This window comes from Telmatherina bonti, assembly GCF_933228915.1.
Source record: "Telmatherina bonti genome assembly, chromosome: 3".
Classification (NCBI taxonomy): Eukaryota; Metazoa; Chordata; class Actinopteri; order Atheriniformes; family Telmatherinidae; genus Telmatherina; species Telmatherina bonti.
Genome location: NC_136621.1, coordinates 22,250,293 through 22,266,491, shown reverse-complemented (window position 1 = coordinate 22,266,491; position 16,199 = coordinate 22,250,293). Strand labels below are relative to the sequence as shown.

At 37.0% G+C, this 16,199-nt stretch overlaps 1 protein-coding gene across 1 annotated transcript in view; it reads left to right on the top strand.

Moving 5' to 3' along the window:
- The window catches only part of cacna1ib (calcium voltage-gated channel subunit alpha1 Ib), a gene marked incomplete at its 3' end in the record, with an annotated part of 171,149 nt that overhangs the window by 125,375 nt on the left and 29,575 nt on the right, over positions 1–16,199 (top strand). Inside the window, exons 19-28 of the mRNA XM_079263089.1 lie at positions 1,373–1,496; positions 2,255–2,323; positions 6,167–6,345; positions 7,482–7,608; positions 8,307–8,432; positions 8,882–8,971; positions 11,342–11,534; positions 12,559–12,710; positions 14,145–14,254; positions 15,320–15,453. Of these exons, the coding sequence (XP_079119215.1) occupies positions 1,373–1,496; positions 2,255–2,323; positions 6,167–6,345; positions 7,482–7,608; positions 8,307–8,432; positions 8,882–8,971; positions 11,342–11,534; positions 12,559–12,710; positions 14,145–14,254; positions 15,320–15,453 (1,304 nt within the window). The remainder of the gene's footprint in view (positions 1–1,372; positions 1,497–2,254; positions 2,324–6,166; positions 6,346–7,481; positions 7,609–8,306; positions 8,433–8,881; positions 8,972–11,341; positions 11,535–12,558; positions 12,711–14,144; positions 14,255–15,319; positions 15,454–16,199) is intronic.

The following is a 16,199-nucleotide window of genomic DNA, read 5'->3' as shown; positions in this document are numbered from 1 at the left end:
CATGGTCTTTTCCAACGGCCCTCTTTTCATTGCTGGTAAAAAAAAAAAAAAAAAACCCTGAAAGCAACATGAAAGAAAAATCACTCACTCATCCACTCGCTCACTCACCCGATTCCCTGCGTGCTGATAGCCACTTAAGGGAAGCCAGGCCCCAGGGTTGTGTTTTGGCATCCCGGCAGGTGCCATCTGTCAAGCCAGGGCTCTGTGTCTGTGTGTGTGTGCACTGCCATCGGGCCACTTCTGTTGCGATATCATGTGTTTAGATGGCTCTGCATATGCGAGTGTGGGAGTGTGGAAGCATATGTACATCTTTGCCGCGTTTCTGCCTCATTCGATTTTATGTGCCTGAGTTTGTATGCAGGCTTATGTGAGAGTTTGTGATCGCTCTAATAAGTCTGCCTCAGCAGAATTAAAGCAAGGAAAGTAAACAAACTGAGAGAGGAACAAGCCAACACCATAAGTCGTGTTTCAGGAGGTATAAGCGCTTAAACCAATACAATCACTGGTCATGATCAATACCGAGGGACGAAGTGGCCAGATTTTAATCGATAAATGGAGAGACGGTGTTGGTAAGTCTGGAGGAAAAGCAGCCAGATTAGCAAATTGATTTCTTCACCCGAGGAGCAGGTGCAGCATTTGGAATATTCTGTTTGCTTTATCGCTGGTGAATGTAAAGAGATGTGTTCGGATTTCACTCAGGATCTGCTTTCTGACTTGACATTGATCTGGTCTGGTGCTTGCTTATTCTGCAAAGCAGCAGTTCTTTGCCTCCCTGGTTTGCAGCCACTTAAAATTTTCATGTATTCTTTATTTCACCTCTCTGCTGGTGTTGCGGTGTCCGAATAGTGTGAGCAGAATTTCCACCGAAACTTTTCCAGCATGTCATCTTTCAAAAAAACACAAGTATAACGTAAAGAAATGAATATAAAATGCTACAAGCGTCAACCATGACTTTGTGTGATGCAAATGTGTTAATGTGTTTTCCCTTTCCTGAAGATCATGTCCTTTATATCAAACTTTTTTCCTTTTGAAAGTTTAATCTTATGACCTTACAGTAAGTTCTCTAAAACCATTTAAACTAAAACAGTGATAGCTAAATGAGATTTCTTTTTCTTTTTCTGGGAATAACAGAATAATCTGATTGTAGCCTCTAAAACTCATTCTATGCTCCATATATATGCAATTGATTCAGTTAAGTATGCAAGGATACTAAAACCTCTTCTTCCAGGCTAATAATTAAAAAAAAAATAAAATAAAAAAATCAGGTGTTTGCAGTATAACTGAATCAAGACTAATGCTAAAAGGAAATTTATGAACATTTTTATCCTCTTATATATCCTCTTGTACTATCCCCTGTTTTCTCTCCTGCCAGGTTCAGACTGCTCTGTCAGTCCATTATTGCTCATAAGCTCTTTGACTACGTGGTCCTGGTCTTTATCTTCCTCAACTGCATAACGGTGGCTCTTGAGAGACCCAGGATTCTGCAAGGCAGCCTGGTAAGAGCAACAATTCTCTGAATAAATTAGCATTCTGATGACATAAATAGTTAAATACATTACAAGCTACTTGTGTTGTCCACACTGTTCTTTTTGCACCAGAGTTGAAAGACCATGTTACAAACAAGACGATAATTCACCATGTTATTGATCCCGAGCTGGGAAACTGAGGATTCCAAAGGGAGACACCATCCGATAGCATAAATAAAACATCACCTTTTTAAGTTTCAGTAAACCATAACCATCTGTAATTTAAAAAACACACTGTGTTGAAATGTGCAATTTATCAGAAGACCAGAGTTGTCATGGTAATAATGAAATACACTGAAATATCGTATTTTAAGCATCAAAGCCCAATCAAAAACAGAAAAAAGAAAGAATGATATTTACCTCCAAAAACTCAACTGAGGCTTTCTGTATGTTTTCCACAAGATGTTAAACACAACATATCTGAACATGTGATAGAATAAAACTGAAATATAACTTAATCTTATTTGTAGTGTAATTTCTTAGCAAGGTGTCACTTAAACTGACCACAAAACCAGAAAGAATCCACTCACATCCACAGGGAGGCTTTGAAATAAGCTGCGAAGTCCTAAAACTGCCACTTTCTCACCTCACATTCTGCTTCAGACTTTAATGAAAACATTGTCAAACATTTCTTTTTTGTGTGTGTGTGTGGGAACAACGTTAGGTTTCAGTCCTTTTCTTCTCATTTTCTGCTGCGATTGTCTTTGTGTACTCTCTTTTTGTTACAGGAAAGATTGTTTCTAACAGTTTCCAACTACATCTTCACTGCCATCTTTGTTGCAGAAATGACTCTCAAGGTAAAACGACAATAACATTTCCTGTCTTTCCTACTCGTGCGTTCTCATCTCAGCCTTTCTCCTCTCTCATTAGTTTCCAACTTCTTTTCCGCCACCCCTTCGCTGTTAACCTCATATTCCTTCTCCAACCCTGTCTGGTTTTCCCTCTTTCTGATTCAGTCAGTCTATCAGTTTTGCACCTCACATCTTCTCCATAGCTACATCTTTCCTCTTCTTTCATCTTCAGTGTTTCTCCTTTAGATCTCCCCTTCGCACTCTCCTCCTCCTTACTTTTTTTTTTTCCTGACAACTATGCAACCTGCTGTATAATCAGTTGCCCATCTCCTATTAGCATTGGGCAACTAGATAATGAAGTTAATTAGTAAGGCTATCGCTCTACTGCTGGCCTTTAGCTACTCCTGGACTTTTCTTCGATAAACCCTCACACACACACAAACACACACATGCTCTTTTTTTTTAATCCACTAATCTGCTTCCTAGAAGACATGGCATCATCCATTATTAAGACCCCAGTGTCTTCGGGCGTTTTCCACACTGGTAGAATTCCTTTAGTGATTTATTTATGACTGAAGATAATGAAGACATGCTTCACACCCTGATATGTAGCTCAACCCAGTTATTGGTAGGTGCAGAGTTCACATGTGTACGTAAATGCAGCTGGTTGCAAATGTAACCCTTGGTGTTGTTTATTTATTTTACATGGTCATCTGTTTTATATCCATTCTTTCAACAAGCCACTCATTCAGTCAAGTTTAGCACTTCAACTTATCTTCATAATATATCTTATAATTATATATATATTATATTATCTTCATAATTTCATTATCAGTTATATGCCTGTCAATTTCTACCATTACTGCTCGTTTGTCTCCCCGTTTGTGGTTATAATCAGAGTATATCGGTTGTAACTTTTTTTCATGTGCTGTTTCAATTTTACTTTCAAATCAGGTTCCAGCACTACCCCCCCCCCCCCCCCCCCCCCCTCCCCCAGCTCAAAATAATGTGATAGAGATCTAGCTTAAAACTGAGTTGTCGTTATGTCGTTAGAATTAGGGATTCACCCACTTATTGGCAAAATTCATTGGACATTGTCATAAATGTTTTAAAGTATTTGTTCGATAAGCTTAATGTGTATTAATGCAACTGCTGTTGGAGCAACTCTCACTCTGTAGTCCAGACACACATTGTGTATTAACACTATTAGGATAACTGGAAAAGTCTCTTTTACTGGTGCCTCTAGTGAGATGACCTACTGCCGGTTGTTTTTCCAAGTGCAGATGACCTTTCAGGAATAATTTTATATACTTATTGTCCTATGTGGGGGTGGCAGTGGCTCAGGTGGTAGAGCTGATTGTCTTGTGACCTGACGATTGGTGGTTTGAGTCCTGCTCCCCTACACTGCTGCAGCCGGATAAATGCAGAGCATTATGTCAGGAGGGGCATCCAGGGTGAAACATGCCAATTCCATTGTTCAATGAGTCGCTGTGGCAACCCCCTTCAGACAAGTCTCAAAGGGAACAACAGCTTATTGTCTTGTGTATTTTGTGAAGTTTTAACTGTTGGTGAAATGTCGTGTTAGATGGCTATGCATGTTAAGTGTCTTGTTCTTTTGCCAAAGCAAGTATATGATGAATAATCTGCAGTTTAGCAGCTTTAACCCCCTCCGCACATGTAAGTGCAAACACAGAAGCCTTTGGCCTGGATAGTCTGAGAAGCAGGTAGCTGCATTATTAGCCAATTTCCTGTTTACCACACAGACAACTAATCATTGTAAAGGATTTTTTTTCAGTAGTCATTTATTTTATGATGTCGTTTTAAGAGGGTCAACTAACTTATGTTAGTTAATTAGAAGTGTTATCTGCCTCAGTAGCAGGGCAGCCAACAACAAGTATACTAACACACATATGTGGCTACTTGTGGCTAATGATATGTGGATAATTACTCTAAAACATTATTACCTTTAATGAAGTGTAATGTTACCAATCAATTTTTGAGCCAGTGTGAAAGCTTTTTTTAAATATTTTAGTTCTAGTCTTTTACATCTTGCTCTGTCTGTAGCTTAACTACAAAAAAACAAACAAACAAAAAAAAAAAACAACTATGCAACAATTGGGTATATTAGTATGCTTTTTAACTGCAATATCATTACTGAGCAATCCTTTTTGAAAAAGAAATCTAACTTCATATTAGGTTTTTGTTTCTCCATTAATTTTGTTCATCCCAATAAAGTCATTTAATGAAAAGTACTTTAAAATCTCTGAAACTAATGTTACCTTGTCAGGTTTGTTTACATAAAAAGTATAAGCATCTGTTTCAAAATGAAGTACAAACTCACTGAATTCTCACTAAATTACTTTACAGTCTATGAAATGCTGAAGTACCAAATAAAAAAATGCCAGAATTTGTAAAACCCATGCATAGCTTTCATATACCAAAATAAAATAAATTCTGCAAAACAAATATATTGTTTTTTTTTCTTTTTTCAATAATATTTTTTATGTCATACATTAAACTTCTTTTGAGTGTTATTTTTATACATTTTTTTCTGAGTGTGAACTGGTATTCAAATGATATTCAGAAAAGGTCATTTTCAGTTAAACCTCTGAGCAGAGTGTAAATCAAACGCCAATTATAATTGAAGTACTCTTGACATATTTATAGATAACATGCAATGGACTTTTTGTCCTCTCATCAGAGGGGTCCATTGTAGACATTTTACAATCTCAGCCTAAATAAAAAGAATCCACTGTCAAACATTAGATCCTCAAAATGCTTCTGCAGCAAGAAAAAAAAAAAATTTGTTTCCTACTAAATTAAATCGCAAAGGGGTTGAATTTTACTTAAAACTATATTTATTTATTATTATTAATAAATTAGATTTATTTATGAAATGACAAACTTACTCTGTAAGGAAACTGACAGCTGAGGCTGTGGATTGAAGCATGTTTTTACACTGTTGGGACTGAGCTGCTATCGATTTCCAATGCATCATGTTTATATGGATGATATTTGATCCTTTTAATAAATACTATTCCGACAGTTCCAAGGGGCTTGTGAATACCCAGCCGATGTTAATAGTAGAGCAGTCAATATCAAGCTTGTCAAATGTGTCTCAATTCATATTAAGTGTTTTTAGACAGGTCTGACCAATGAAGAAAGATGAAATAACTTCCCACATTGAAGTTTTGTATGCAGACACTCACTTACACACACACTTTTTTATTCCCCTGATAGTTTGAATCCATTGAGACTAAAAAAGTTCTACAATCAGCAGTGTGAAATACCGAATGTTTTCACAGGATGTCATGTCCTTTTCTCAAGTTGTACATTTCTTTCACCAGTAGTTTAGTCAGCAAACATTATCGTTGATCTTAAAAGATAATGAGATGCACAGATAAATCCTGAGGACTCCTAAGATTTACCCATGATTTGAATGCAGATGCATTGGAGCATACATGTGCTGCAGAGTTCTACTCTTGAATTGTGAAAAAAAAATTGATTTTTGATCAGCTTTTGTTCCTTCCATATCATTTCTTGTATTTGTCTTCTCATTTTTCCTCTCTTCTTCCTTTTAAACCCTCACTCTGCCATAACTGACCTCTGTAGCTGTTGTCATCTTCATTAACCTTCCTCGCTTTCATCTGATTGGAATTTTAAGTGTTCCCGATTTAAACATTCAGACACGTCGCTACCTTCAGGATTTTCAAATATCCCCTCTCCTCTCCCACTAGGAAAGTCAAATATCAAAGCGAGTGTGTAAATGTGCGTTTTGTAAGCTTCTGTCTGCTGTTTATTAACTGAGTGTGATTCCCTCACCCTTGTGTGCTCTCTCACTCTCCCCAGGTTGTGTCCATGGGTCTGTATCTGGGGGAGACCGCATATCTGAGGAGCAGCTGGAATATTCTGGATGGTTTCTTGGTCTTTGTGTCCCTGATTGACATTGTAGTATCAATGGCAGGCGGAGCTAAGATCTTGGGGGTTCTCCGTGTCCTCAGGTTGCTGAGGACATTACGTCCTCTCAGGTAGAAGGAAGAATGCTTACCTTATGTTTCTGCTATCTGCATAGTCACAAGGAGTTCTTATTTTTGGAAAATGTTTGTTTCAGAATTAGATTTCATCATTTCATAAAAAATAAGGAAAATCAAGCAATAGCACCTCATCTGTCTGTGCAGTTGCTAAGCAACACGCTGACACTCCAACTACCAGTCCCAGCCAGGCAGGGAATAGCCTGGGACACAACCCCCTGTCACCCAGTGAGCTATCCATCCATCTATTTTGCCCACTTAATCCTTTAGTTAGGTCATGGAGAGCCCGGAGTCTCAAGAACCAGAAGCTGGGTTCACCCTGGTCGGTCCAGACGCAGATCAACACAGAGATAATAGACAATACCTACTGTCAGTAAAAACTTGTCAGTTAGCCTGTTTTTACAGCCTGTGTATCCCTTTCCTTCATCGTTTATCTCAGTGTTTCTTAGTTTAAAATCCTTCTCTGCAGAGGAAAGGGCAAAATCCAGTGTAAAAACCTCCCAATGTTACAGTATAGATAGTGGGGAAAAAAAGCTGAGCGTACTCATCACTAGTTTCAAGATTTTTCCCTGGCCAATAGGGTTGCAGCTTTTAGGTACACCACTAAAACATACAGTTCTTTTTTAAAGTCTAATAAAAAAATGAATAAATAATTTAGCAATGATAGTGATGCACTCAGACCTTTATCCAGAGCTGACATAGCACTGTCTACATTGGTCTGGGGACACAGGATTAAACAGGCGCTCAATTTTACGCTCAATTTAAAATTACCAGAAGGCCAAAGTGTCCTAATGAGTACTATGACTTTATGTGAGTGGTAATACCCTTTACATGAAAGCAAATGCCAATATTTTTCTAAAGCTCAAACCATATTTCTTAAAGAGGATCAATAACCAGATCATTCATCAGGTCTTCAAATGCCACTCAAATAAAGCTAATGCAAGTATTTTGTGCACACTGTAGCAAAGTAAATTACAACCATCTATGACTTTTTTCTAAGATAGTGATGTGTTGTGTTGTGATTTAAAAAAGGAGTTTTATTCAGCAATGTTTCACTTTAAACTGTAACTAAAGTCTTCATCTTTCTTGGAAATGTGATCCAAAGAAAATTCCTCCCTCTATATGTATCTCAGGGTGATCAGCAGGGCTCCGGGGCTGAAGCTAGTAGTCGAGACTCTGATCACTTCCCTCAAACCCATCGGCAACATTGTACTCATCTGCTGTGCCTTTTTCATCATCTTTGGGATTCTTGGTGTTCAGGTACAATAAACATCATTATCACTCTATATGACCTTAATGTTAATATGGATATGGCAGTTTTAAAGCTTTTGCAGATAGAAGCCATCACTGTCTTCAGCATGGTCCTACTGAAGATGTATACATTAACAAGATAAACAAAATCCAAATATGCTCTGCAGGCTACACTCATTATATATATATATATATATATATATATATATATATATATATATATATATATATATATATATATATATATATATATATATATATATATATATATTGGGGTTTTTTGGGGGTTTTTTTTAGGCAAAACAATACAAATAATCCTTCCCTTTTAATTGATTAATTAGTCTCAGTTGACGTATCCTTTTGCATTCGGCTGTCAGCTGTCATATTCTCTGCATCCAGTGTGATGCATTTTTGTAATAACTTCCCTCTTTGATGTGTCCAATATCAATCAGGTTTAAATAGCTCTTTTCTCAGGCAGAGAAGAACCACATTGTTGATATCAAGTGCTTTTGGAGGCTTCAGTTAGGCACCATCCACACACTCATTACAGGCGCTAATTACGAGATACTTCAAAAGCTGCACAAAAGAAGTGGTTGCTCACTCAAGTGTTATCACAGCTACATCAAAATGCATCTTTGTCTGCTTCTTTTTCTCCTAATTTTCCTTTCTCTCTCTCTCTCTCTCTCTCTGTATGTTTTCCTACCAAGCTATTCAAAGGGAAGTTCTACTACTGTGTGGGTTTGGATGTGAAGAACATCACAAATAAATCTGACTGCCTAGCCGCCAGCTACAGATGGGTTCACCACAAATACAACTTTGACAACCTTGGGCAGGTACAAGAAAGCAAATATACTTCCCTGACAGCATGCCCGCAATATAGCTGATGTAGAGCGATGCAAAAACAGAGATGGTACTCCTTAAATCAGGAACTCTTCTATTTCTGTTAGTGATGAAGTGTTTTTCTTGGAAACACTTTGTTAATAAACTCAACATGCGACACAGTCTGGCAATGAATTCATGACTACAGTGACTGAATGTAGAATCTTCCATTTTTGCAGATAAATGGTCTTTTTTTTATTCTGTAGCACTTATTATACATAATTCAGTTGACATTTGTTCTTCTGTCTTTACACTAAGCAAAAGTACTTTATAAAGTACTCTAGAAAAGTAAATCATTAATATTTTGTGTGTGGCACAAACACCAACCGTGATGGTTTAAAGGTTATTAGAAAGTACTTGTGTGAAATACTGTAAAAATTGCATGTTATGTTTTGTCCTTCAGGCTCTTATGTCCCTTTTTGTCCTGGCATCAAAAGACGGCTGGGTCAACATCATGTACCATGGTCTGGATGCAGTGGGAATTGACCAGCAGGTGATTCGTGGCAGCAAATGAGTCTGCACAGATCTGCTTCATCTCCCTATAATACAAGAAAATATCAAATCTCCAGCAAATAATCTCTTTATTCTAAAATATAAATGCAAATAATTAAGCTATAAAAGAGTTTTCATAACACAACTTACTTTGCTTGAAAATATTTTTATTTTTATTTATTTTACATTTTTCCCACCTTTGACAGATAGGGATTGAAATTAAAGAAAATATTAAAAGGGAATTTTGAAGATTTCTAATGGAATTACAAAGGTTTACCCCATTAGTGTTTGATTGTAAGAATAAAAGTGAAAATGGATCATTGGGAGAAAGTTGAAGTAAACTGTGATGCTCCTTTGCTACAATGGGAGATACACAGCTTTAGTGAGCTGATCAGGATTCTTCCAAAGCGCCTCACTGCAGGAGCGTTCTGGGGACATCCAACTGAGTGGAAAGTTAAAGAACCAGATGGAGGGATTTCATCTCCCATCTGCCCGAACAGAGCGTGGAATTCCCCAACAAGAGAGGAGAACTACTGGGCTGGAAATGTAGCTTTGTAACCAACGTATTTGTACATTTGTCAACTAGTGACTCCAACAGCAACACATTTGCTTTGGGATAAGTTTTTCTGAAAATCTACTTCTGAATATACATGAAGAAGTCGGGGCATTATTGTGGATGAGTCATTTTCCCTCCCTCACTGCGGTGAGTGACTAATCCCATTTACACTCCACCTTGCACTTTCAGCACTCCAGTTGAAAATGTGTCTGTCATCTCTGGTTTGATTGCTCCTGAAAATGATTTTTTTTATTATTTTCTTTTTTTTAAATAATTCCCTTCAATAATTATTTCTGCACCCAATTATCTTGGACTTTTCTTCACCTTGTCATCCTTTTCTGCTTTTTCATCTATTTGGTGTCATCCTTTGTGGCTGGTGGCCGCTGCAGGATGTGTAGACTCTTGAGGACATGTAGTGGTTTGTACCTGGAAAACTGTAAGAGGGTCAGGTGTAAATAATAGATATTCCTAAAAAAAAAAAAAGACAAACTACATCACAAAACCCCATTTCCTTTAGCTCATATGTCTGTATAACCTATCATAGTGCTAATATCTAAACAGGAAGTGGATACAGAAGGAAGATGGACTGCCACACATTTAAACCTTACAGCTCCACATCAGATCAACAGCTTCCCAGTGCAGATATAAATAGGTGTCTGTGTATCAGTTCCAAATTTAATTGTCTTTAAACAGTATTATCAAAAGCAGATGAGCTGCAAAGACAAGTTGGTTTCAACGTACAATGTCTTTGCAACACACTCTAAAACACAAAAACAAATTTGTAAATGAAGCAGTTGAGCAGGTTCGGTATATTTTCATTTTAATTTAATATACTTTAATTTAATTTCATTGAACATTAATTGTTTATTTTGAAAAAGCTATCTAGGGTTGCACTTATCTTTTATTTTGTTTTACACTCTGCCACTCATATGCATAAATTAGTAACTCCACTTCTTATGGTGGTTTAGGCCGACACAGCAGGGTACCAGTATGAAAAGTGATATTAGCCTACAATGTGTTGCAGTGGCCAGTTAAATATTGGTAAACATACCATTTTTGAGTATGACAAGACTTCAGTTTTAGCTGCTGTTAAACGCAGTAATGTAGTAATGTTACTGTATTTCTAAATTATTTTGCCTCACCACTACCCTAATAATAGTGCGCCGTGCGTATTAATGTTGATGTCGTCCTACTCCCATATGCTCCAGTGGACAATATACATGCAGGAAGATTCAGCCTAAATGTATAGTAAAATATTTAACCTTTTGTGAGATCAACTATATATGAAGGGTAAAAGTTGTGTCTATAACGGTGATGGTGCATTGTAAAAAGAGCATAGTTTATCTAATCATGATAATATTCTAACCCCGGTGAAGTAACAAGGAAGGTTTTCTAAGTTTCCCTGCTGCAACACCTCTGGTGTCAATGGGTAATTGACTTGTGCAGAGCTTGACAACATGGCGTTTTGCAGCAGAGAAAATTCTAAACCCTGCAGGACACTGAGCCCCAAAGACATGACCGAAAATCCCTGTTCATGCCTGATACAAAGAAGCAAATTTAAGTTTTATTGTAAAAGGTTTTGTCCACATGTCACCAAAAAAATCAGAAAAATTCTTCTCTGGCAGTGACAGCCAAGTGGTCAAGACAAAGTATTTTAGATTAGATAGATCACTTTCTGACTCTACCAGAGTTATGGTGTTTGTGTAAACCCAACCAGGAAGTTTATTTTACATTACTCTGCGTAGTACCGACTTTTCACTTCTTTGCTTCCTTTGACTCCTCCTATGTTCTTCTTCTTCTTCTTCTTCTCCCCAGCCGATGACCAACAACAACCCATGGATGCTGCTGTACTTCATCTCCTTTCTCTTAATTGTTAGCTTCTTTGTCCTCAACATGTTTGTGGGCGTGGTGGTGGAGAACTTTCACAAGTGTCGGCAGCACCAGGAGGTTGAGGAAGCCAGGCGACGGGAGGAGAAACGGCAGCGCCGCATGGAAAAGAGGAGGAGAAGTAAGAGCAAGAGAAAAAACAAAATAGGAATGAAGACAGCGGGAGAGGCAAAAATGTGAGCTGGAAGGGAGTCCAGACCTCAAAGCAGAGGAGGAACTGATGAAAAAGTTATGAATAAAGACAAGGGAAGGGACTGGGAAGAAAATTTGAGGTTGCTTTAGAAACGTAATGGATAGTTGAGTGGATGGGAAAGAAAAAGTGAAAAGGATAAATGGAAAGAGTCAAGGTAAATAGAAATAGATGAAGGAGCTGTTGGGACATAAACCAGCCAAGAACAGGGACTGAAGGGATGATGGAGAGATTGTATGCAAAAGAGGAGTCTTCTCAAAAGGGGACAACAAATCAAGGGAAGAAATGTGGATCAGGAGAACCCAGAAATAAGTCAAATAAAGACTATGCATAAACCTGAGTTGTTCTAAATGTTTTCTCTTTGAGAGGAAAATGTATTTTAGCCAGTGAGTGAATGTAAAATATATTTAGATTGAATTTAAAGCTTTGAAAACGTGCACTCCTTGTTAAATTTAACATAAATGGCAGATGCTAAAGTCCCCTGATAACTGGGAATGGCTCCTGATTGCAAGTAATTTGAAACTACTTAGCCTCTCCAACACATTCATTAAACTTTTTTCTGTTCATATTACTTCCCAGTTTTCCTTTCCTCTCTGTCTTTACTTAATTTGCTCTGCGCTTCATTTCTCACCTCTTTTGGCATGAATAAATACCTGAATGAGTCTCTGTGTTTGCACCTTAGCGTTTTGTTTATCTCATAGTCTAATTTTTTCTCACTGCAACATATTTTTCTCTCTTTTCCATAACTTACGACGCTTTGCTTCACGTCCCCACATTTCACCAACCCAGTTTACTTTTATGTCATGATTTGTCCCCTCCTGCTTTTTTCTTGATGCAAAACTTAACTTCTTATCCTTCTGTCAATTACTTTCCTGTTTCTCCAGCAACCTTGAACCCTGCTTGTACTGTTATTCTGCTTGTTTTGGTAACTTTTTTTTATATTTTCTCCATGCAGAAGCCCAGAAGCTGCCATACTACGCTTCCTACAGCCATGTCCGCCTGGCAATCCACACTCTGTGTACCAGCCACTACCTTGATCTAGTCATCACCTTCATCATCTGCATTAATGTCATCACTATGTCCCTGGAGCACTACAGCCAGCCACAGGTAACCTCTATTCTCCTCTGCACACTAATAAAGCCCAACCACTCTTGTAATTTATGTTTATATATATTTCAAATTTCATCAGTGTTCGTAGTTTTTATATTTCTTGTACATAAGGAAAAGAAAAGAATAAATGTCTCCATATCCCCAGAAATCTAAACAGATCTGAAAGTATTTTTATATGATTAGTTCTTCTATAATACAGAGCTTGACTATGAATGAAAAGATGTTCTCCATAATATTTGAGAGATCTTAATCTCGTAAAAACCGAGCAAACTTAACATTTCAATCTAATTTTAAAATTAAGCAGAGGAAATGGCAGAAGGAACCTTATCAGGATACTGAAGCTTGATGAGAGTGATTGTGTTTTTAAAATGTCTTATCCACCCTAAATCACTTTTTTAAGCAGGGATTGTCACTTTGAAATATGTCTGACTTCATATAATTAAGGTGGGACTTCACTCATTTATTGTTTCGGCAGTGTAGTTTAAATCGTACTGTGTATATGTCCAATTTTTTGGGGCGGGGGAGTGCATGATGTGAGTCTTCTGATTTATCTTTAAAAATAAAATCACATTTATCCAAACAAGAAATCTTACACATTTCACTGACTTGATGGCTTTTGAATCAGAATTATATATTCTAATATTCTAAAAAATATTCTAAAAATTTGATCATTAACTTGTAGTTGCATTCCTAAAAACCCAAAGTTTATAGACATTTTTGAGCCCATTTAACCGTCATCTATTTATGTATTAAGTGAATGAAGCTGTCTTAGAATATTACAAGTTTATGTACTTTTATGTCTGGTGAATTTTTAACCATGAAGCAGATAAAAAAGTTTCTTTATATCGCTACAGAGTCTGAAATAATTCAGTTGTTTGTGTATACAAGCTGCATTACAGAACTGTTGCAGTTGTCCCAGTGACTCGTGCTTGTTGACAACTAAGTCGGCATTCATCTTGCATCCTACCTGTACTGGGAACTCTCCTGCTAGTAAAAGAAAGTCTTAAAATGACTCTTTTTTTCTGCCTCTGATACTGTCTCCTGTCACAGCGTGCATTCAAAATGGCTGCTGTGTTTCTATCCATTTTAGCAGGAGAAGCAAACTCAGCTGCAATGTCCTGCAGCGTCCCTAATGAAAACGTTATATCGTGCATTTCATCAGCCTCGGGACACTTTCAGGCTGCAACAGGAAAAGAAATGTGTATGACAGATGTTACTGCGCCATCAAATGAGTCAGGGAGTTTTAAGGTTGGAAAGTTACATAATGTGCCTTTAACAAATCATATTAGTGGTACATAACTAAATGATGTTATTTTCTGACCTCCTCTTTTACAGAAGTTTGTATGACATGAGAAAAAAGTACCAGTCAAACTTTACTTCTGCCGCCTCCTCTTGCTAATGTCTGTTTTCCTTAACCTGTGTTATTCTCAGTCTCTGGAAACTGCACTGAAGTACTGCAACTACTTTTTCACCTCCACGTTTGTGATCGAGGCCTCTCTGAAGCTTGTGGCCTTTGGCTTTCGACGCTTCTTCAAGGACAGGTATACCCCTAGTCACAATGATTCACCAAAGATCTGTGCTGATACTTGAGTAACTGCACTGTTTACTTTCTGCATCAACACAATCAGTGTATATTCAACACACCATTATTATGCCATCTCTACAACCGTAAGAGATTCACAACATTTTGTTGCAGATATCTTTTCTTTATCATTTTAAGTATGTAGAACTTTTATTCTGCACATTTAATATAGTAGGTGAGAATAAGACATGTGTTTCCATCCAGTTATTGCTTTTTTTTTTTTTTCTACTCACTGCTGCAATAAAAAGCAACATGTGGAAAAACATATGGAACAAGATTTCCCACAACTCTGCAATAACCTGAATAAATGTCACTTTAAAAATTAATTTTGTTGAAGTTTTTCATATGAAATAAGATATTTCAGTTGACCCAAATATAGTGGTTCTGTTGTTATATCGACACTTTACCTCACTTCCTCTGTTTTCATATCTTACTTTTAAGTTTTCTATCTATCCTTAAACCCCAAATTTTTAGCAACAAGACAAAAAAGTTCGTCCCGTTTTGTGCACTGAGAAAAAGCGTACCTTGCATGTTCAGTTTTGAAGCCTGTCCAAAGTATGTAATAAACTAGTAGTGACAGTGTATTGTATTGCATCACAACCAACAACATCTGAGCTCTTATTGAAAATGTGTCTTCAGTAACCCCTAAACTCTAAAGGAATACATAAATTTTACAAGATTTTTTTGAGACTGCACATTTAGCATGATATTGAGGCTTTTATACCAGTATTGGTATAAATATTCATACACTGAAGCGGGCCCTCAGGTAATAGTTGGCTGTTAGCCATTCCTCTTGGCAGAGCATAGTCATACAAATTATGCAAAGTTCATGTAAAGCATTAATATTCATTGGGAAATTAGCATAACACAGACCTTAATTTGTGCATTTATGAAGTTCTGAGTTTCACGATGAGTTAAAAGATTCATACTCAGTCTCCTGTTTAAGGGCTACATTTACTCAGGCCTACTTCAGTACATTTTGGTATGTTTATAAGTCACTGTGTGTGTGTGTGTGTGTTTGCAGGTGGAATCAGCTAGACTTGGCCATAGTGCTGCTGTCTGTAATGGGCATCACACTGGAGGAAATTGAGATTAACGCGTCGCTCCCCATCAATCCCACCATCATCAGGATCATGAGGGTGCTAAGGATAGCACGAGGTATACATGAGGATAGACAAACACGTTCCTAATCTCATTTCCCATGGCCTTCTGCTAAACGGGGGCTGGAAAGTAAGATTCTGTAATTTTTCTGTAACGTCAACAAAAATATATCCATGTCTAATTCTAAAAGATGTAAATACATTTTCTGAAGCCTTTCCTGAAAAAAAGTCAAACTATATGCTGTATTTTAAACATGGGTAAGATATTTCTTCATAACCTGACTCTACACACATGGCCAACATTTTGTATTTCTGATGGATACTATGAAGATTTACTGAGAAAACTGTTGCAATTAAAACACTTCTTTTTTTTCTTTTTTGCTAAGGACAAATAATAACTCTAAATTATTAATGGCTACAGTGTGAAACAGCAATTTTTTACAAACAATTTTGATAATGTATTAGTCATGTTTGTTTTTACTCATCATTTCAGCATTTTGGCTTATTTATGCATCATCACATGGTGTGATATAGTAGCATGTGTTGTTTATACGAGGTTCTTTTCACTTTATTTTTAAGCCTGGAAAGGACCAAAGCATTTTCTCTTGTTTCAATAAAACATTATTACTGACATAGACAGTGTTTCTTTTCCACTTAACTGTAGGTATAAAGTCGACAGTTTGTATTTGGTCAATGTAAAATAGTTTCATTGTTTATCCAACTTGTTTGAAAGACGTTTATTCACCTGCTTGACAAGATGTGAAGTTTAGTATTTAATGAGCTCTAAAGTTTGAAAAAAAACAA